Source organism: Apodemus sylvaticus, chromosome 7 (genome assembly GCF_947179515.1).
Source record: "Apodemus sylvaticus chromosome 7, mApoSyl1.1, whole genome shotgun sequence".
NCBI classification, from domain to species: Eukaryota; Metazoa; Chordata; class Mammalia; order Rodentia; family Muridae; genus Apodemus; species Apodemus sylvaticus.
The window spans coordinates 35,655,149-35,661,148 of record NC_067478.1 but is presented as its reverse complement, the minus strand read 5'-3'; the positions used below and the strand labels follow the sequence as shown (position 1 = coordinate 35,661,148).

Sequence of the window (6,000 nt, the reverse complement as noted above, 5' to 3'; positions counted from 1 at the left end):
TGATCTGTTGACCTGCCTGCAGGATGTACATTGTTCTCCAGGTTTCCAGCTTTTTGAACTGTCTCTCATTTGGTGGTAGGATTTGGTGATTACAGAAGCTGTCTTTGAGATGTTTCTGCTCTTGTAACCCCTCACTCATATTACTGTAAGTAACCACAATTAGACTCATTGATTAAAAAAAAAAACATAACAATGTGGGTCAAAGCCTTCAGGAGGAATGTAGATGGTAGTTCTAGAATGGTGTCACATCAGGCAATATGTAGGGAAAAGTTCTTGGGAAAAAAATAAGTCTGTATTGCCATAATCAGAATTTAATCACAAGTTGAATCACATTTTGTCTAGTCTCTTGCTCCTCCTCTCTGGTCCAATAATAATAATTCTTATTTTTCCCCTCAGAAAAATGGAGTCAGACATTTTGCAAACCCCCCAGGAAACACTCACCTGCTGCATTTGCCAGGGCATCTTTATGGTTCCAGTCTCCTTAAGGTGTGGCCATACCTTCTGCAAGGTCTGTCTCATCCTTTCTTCAAAAGACTTCAGAATCCCTGACCTCTGCCCTATATGTAGGCAACCATCCCATTGGACATTCATAAATAACAACACTATGAAGAATCTGGTATCCACTGTGAGAGAAAACAGGCTCATGAAGTATTTGATTTCTGAGGAACACAAGTGCGTGATCCACAAGGAGAGAAAGATGACATTCTGTGGCGAGAGCAGGGCCTTCCTCTGCCAATTGTGCTCTGACTCACAGGATCACAGAGGTCACACACACTGCACTATTGGAGAGCGTGCTTGTATGCAAATGGTAAGCAATATTTTTGAAAAAAAAATGGATGAGAGCTTGAGAGAGGGAGGCTTAGCAGAGCACAGGAAGATGCGTGTCCTGATTCTGAAGAATCCATTGTACTCCAAATCTTGTCACTTTTTAAACAGGGAATGAGGAATGACTGACTATAAAATGTAAACATTCCTAGCCAGGTGCATAAGTATAAATATCATTTCTAGTTTCATGATTCATTATATTCACATCACTGAAAATTATAATCATGGTAAATTTACATCTTTAAAAAGTGCTCATGACAGAAGACTAAAATCCCAAAAGTACACTGGAATGAGCTGCTTAGAACCGGGATCCCAGTCGGATGCTAATTATCCAGACAATCGTCAATTGCAGTCTATCACTTTACTTGAGCTCAGGGTGGTTGTATTTTGTAATTCTATGGTCTGAAGTTTAAAGTTTCATAGTTACTAAAAATAAAAAGAAACAGCACTGTGATCCTTCTTCTACCCTTTCTAAAGTAATTGTGTTCAGTACTAGAGTTTGTCCATCAGGTAATTCATTATTTAAGTAATGATGACATTTATTTATTTATTACAGCTGAAACTTGAAAAGCAAATGGCATCTTTATTGAAGAAGATCCTATTACAGCAAGACAATCTAAATAAAGCGAGGACAACAATCTTTCACTGGTTGGTGGGTATGAAGCTGATGTGTAAATTCAACCAGACGCAAACTTGGACATTCACAATTTGAGGATCAGATATGGGATGCGATGCTAGGAAATCCTTTTATGTTAACCGTAAATTCTTAAAGGCAAAATCCAATTTTGAACACAGAAAAAAACCTGGCCATGTGGCAGTAAAGTTTGATAATAATGGGGGAATTTCTGAGTGTTTAGCAGATTACATCAGACTTTATGACTCCACTTGGAATTTTGGTTGCTATGTATGTGCAAACTTGCATTTTTTTTCTTTTCCTTTCTTTTTGTTTTCTTTTTTGGTTATTTGAGACAGGGTTTCTCTGTGTAGCCCTGGCAGTCCTGGAACTTACTCTGTAGACCAGGCTGGCCTCAAACTCAGAAATCTGCATGCCTCTGCCTCCCAAGTGCTGGGATTAAAGGCATGTGCTACAACTGCCCAGCCCAAAGTTGCATTTTTGAATGAACATATTATAAATCAAAATCTTTTTTCCAGATATCTCAGACACTCATTTAATAGATGAAAATGGTAAGGGAAAAGGATGGGTTTGTTTGTTTCCTCTATTAATAATGAAGAAATGTATAAAATCAAATGATTTACATTTTCTGAAAAGTGGGAACAGTAAATCAGCGTGTGCAGTGCCCTGATGGGATCCTGTAGGTGAATTTAAACATAGAAGAATTCAGTGGAGAGGATCAAATACTCTCCAGATGTGATCTAGGATGTCCCTTTTCCTTCAGGACGATGTGACCCTACGGGGGGAAATGATCAGGACACAGTATAGCAAATTACATCCACCCCTCAATGAAGAAGTGAATCAATATATGGCATGTATGAAAAATCAAAGCAGTATTATTTTAGAGGCGCTCAGGGAAAATGAAGCCATGATGGTCCACAAGAGGAGTCAACTAATAGAATTGTGTCAGGAACTGAAGGCAACATCCCAGAAGCCATATGAGGTGCTGCTGCTGCAGGTAGGCATGTAAGAGGGCTTGAAACAGTGTTATTATCTGAGGCCACACCTGTGACTGTTACATCTGAGATCCATTTCTATATCCCCTGTACTTATTATCAGGTTTTATGAAAAATCTGGAAAGATAATTTCTGTAATATCCTAAAAAGAAGCTTGTTGACATTGTGTCAGCAGATTCCATACTGAATATCTCTTTTGTGTGTGTGTGTTTGTAGCTTGCTTTGAAACCCCAAATTAAGTGATTCTTGTGACCAAGCACTCCATTTTACCTCTTCTTGCATGCTAGTACAGTTTTAAAGTAGTCTACCATAAGTTTGTTCTGTTTGAAAGCTGTGTTTTTGAGCTTTCTTTGGGAGATGGGGGATTTGATATATGTTCTTCTTTTGTGGTGCACAATGGCCTCAGATTCACAGGATTCCTGAGACCTAAACCCAAAATTCTAAAATTACAGATATGAGGCACCATATAGGGGTTAGGCCTCAGTTTTGAAGTACCCTTAATGAAAGTTTCCTATGCTTGAGTACAAGATCAAAGAAAGTCCTCTTTGAAGACAGCTGAGTGTTACAAAGCAGTGTATAACTCCTACCCATATGCTTCCCAAATATTCTCACAGCCTGATTTCATTAGGAATTCATTCCATTGTGCTAATCCACTTCTTTGGCATTACCCTGGGATGTGAAAATACATTTGCAAGGTGAATCAGTGTAGTGATGACTAACAATTATGTAAAGAAAATAAAACTTTTTTATATATAAAGATATAAAACTTTATGAGCTGGAGAGATGGATTAGCAGTTAAGAGCACTGACTGATCTTCCAGCAATCTTGAGTTCAATTCCCAGCAGCCACATGGTGGCTCACAACCATCTATAATGGGATCTGATGCCCCCTTCTGGTGTGTCTGTAGGGAGAAAAGTGTACTCATATACATAAAATGAATAAGTAAATCTCTAAAAAAAACTATGTATATATAGAACAACATTGTGGGCTGTTCCTTCAGATATCTAAGCTTCTCTTGTTTTGTTTGCAGGATTTGGATGACTTGTTCAGCAGGTGAGTTTAATCCTCAGTGTAAGCCAGGATACCCTGAACTATGGTACAAAGCTGAACAAGCCCTCTTAGGAATGTACAAATATACTTTGTATAGAAAATACTTAGTTGTTTATGGATGATGGGTTTGGGATTGTGTTCATGGATATGATGCCTGTTTGGCATTACCAGACAGTGTCTTTTCTTTCTCCCTATTAGTAAAGAGTGTATGTAATGGTCTTGAGCTAAAATTTGTCATTTTCAAATCCTAATCATTGAGGCCCATGGGCTGTACTTTCCTGGTAGTAGAAGAAAGGGGCTGGAAGCATGGGAAAGAGGTTGGTAACAGGAAGGGTTTTAGAAAGAGCATCTAAGAGGAAACCACTATGTCTCCTGACCATGAGGTTTCTTTAATATAAGAAAATGTTCTGTATGGGTGCACATGTGTGCAGGACACAGGAGCACTCTCAGGAGTTTGTCCTCTCCTTACACCATGGGTTCCTGAGATTGAACTTCAGTTGTCAGGTTATGTGACAAGGGTTTTAATACTTAGCTCCCAGTGAAGATTTTTCCTCATCCCTGGGGTGATATCTGTAGCACATGCCTATCAATGTCTTCTCCTTGCAGGAGTGAGTTAGTGCAGCTGACGCAGAGAATGAAACCAAAACTCAGTGCCCATCCTAATACTGGGCTGACTGCAAGGTACAAGTACTTCCAAGGTGAGTGTCAGCACTGATATAATGACCAGAGGTGCACTTCAATAGTGAGATGACCTTTGTACAATGAATATTTTAATTCCCTAAAATATATATGTCTTGTTAAGCCACATTGTAATCATATTTAGGCAGATTTTTTTTTACAAAGATTAATGAATACCAATTTAATGATGTACATGATTCAGGCTGAAAATAAAGTTTATTATACTCCATAGATTAAAAATTCACAAGATATAGTGGCACCAACTTGTAATCCCAGTATTAAAAACATGGAATCAGGAGGATAGCCCAAAAGTTGGAGGCCAGAAAGATTGACATAGTGAGTTCCATGCCAGTCAAGTGTATATAGCAGGAAATCCTATCTAAAAGAATCTACAGAAATGATCACACATGCACACACACATACAAAACCCAAACAGACAAAGTCATATATCACAGGCAATAAAAATAAAACAAGTTGATAAGATATGGGGCAGTCTGAATCACACTTGGAAATCAAAATATGGATTGTAACATCACAGGGAAAGAATATCAGAGCAACCAGGTTTTAATTAAATGCAGACAATTGCTACTAGGGAACAACTTCTAATGCATGCTTAGATTTATATTTGGTACAAATCTGCATAGTGGGATGAAAATCAAAACCATAACATGAAAGCAATCATGACCTAGGATATAGGAATAACTTTTCATGGAGACTCAGGTGTACAGCATTCAGGGGGTCCTCATTGCATTGCACACAGTTTGTTTGCCTGGTGTAACTAAAGCCCCTGAGAGAACTGTGCAGTTCTGTGCTGTGACTTCTACCTCTGCAGCTTCTATAGATTTTCAAAGCAGTTTTCATTATGTGCTCATTCTGTTTCTTTGTAGAACTTCTTGACTTTGATTTATCTGGGCTATAGCTACCCTTCCAGTGTTAGACTTTCTATTTTTAAAACCCAGGAAATCTCTAGGGATCTCGCTCTCACACCTGAGAAATGTAAATATTTGTTTTAACTAAAATTTCTTTCTTTTTTTGATGTTTTGTTGTTCTTTTTTTTTTTTGAGACAGGGTTTTTCTAGGTGTGGTCCTTGGTGTCCTGGATTACACTCTGTAGACCAGGCTGGCCTCAATCTCAGAAATTCGCTGCCTCTGCCTCCCAAGTGCTGGGAATAAAGGAGTGTGCCACCACCACCCTGCTTAACTAAAATTTTGTCTCTTCCTACAGTGAAAGTTTTCTTTCAAAATTTGATCATATACAACTGCCACAGAAGCTTAGTTTTTGGTGTCAGAAGATTCACCTCTAGATATTGCAATGGACATACATTTCTGGCTGTGCCTAGATCCTATCGTGCTTCCTGGGGAACAGAGAGCTTTACCACTGGAAAACATTACTGGGAGCTGGATTTGAAGAACTATAAGGAATGGGCTGTAGGGGTCTGTGACAATGTCTGGTTAAAGAAGAGAAACTTTGAGATTGGATCTGAAGGAGCATTTCTTCTAGTGTGTTTGATGGATGGTGATCATTACAGTCTCCACACTACCTGCCCAATATTTCATCACCACATAGAGAAACCAACTGGTCGGGTTGGTGTGTTCCTTGATTGTGAGGGTGGATGTGTGAGTTTCCTGGATGTAACCCAGAGTTCTCTCATATACAGCTACTGCCCTGGAACTTTCCATTGCACTGTCAGGCCTTACTACTGTACTGTCTACAAATGGTCATAGGAAGCTATATCCAGTATGCTAGTGCTTTTCTATGATAATGTGTCCTCTGTTTATTGTGATTAAATATTGTGATGGTTTGTATATGCTTGGCCC

At 38.9% G+C, this 6,000-nt stretch overlaps 1 protein-coding gene across 1 annotated transcript; it reads left to right on the top strand.

Moving 5' to 3' along the window:
- The first annotated feature begins 400 nt into the window (after window positions 1–400).
- Window positions 401–5,907, top strand: LOC127689561 (tripartite motif-containing protein 43C-like). The gene is made up of 6 exons (XM_052189252.1): window positions 401–808; window positions 1,382–1,477; window positions 2,223–2,456; window positions 3,485–3,507; window positions 4,111–4,202; window positions 5,408–5,907. Exons 1-6 carry the CDS (start codon window positions 401–403, stop codon window positions 5,905–5,907), a joined length of 1,353 nt encoding a protein of 450 aa, XP_052045212.1.
- Window positions 5,908–6,000: the final 93 nt, after the last annotated feature.

Bases quoted from the DNA above. Each gene is read 5' to 3' on its own strand.
- LOC127689561 (XM_052189252.1), top strand. From the start codon at position 401: ATGGAGTCAGACATTTTGCAAACCCCCCAGGAAACACTCACCTGCTGC. The intron at 809-1,381 runs GTAAGCAATATT...TATTTATTACAG, and splicing joins AGCGTGCTTGTATGCAAATG to CTGAAACTTGAAAAGCAAAT. The intron at 3,508-4,110 runs GTGAGTTTAATC...TTCTCCTTGCAG, and splicing joins TTGGATGACTTGTTCAGCAG to GAGTGAGTTAGTGCAGCTGA.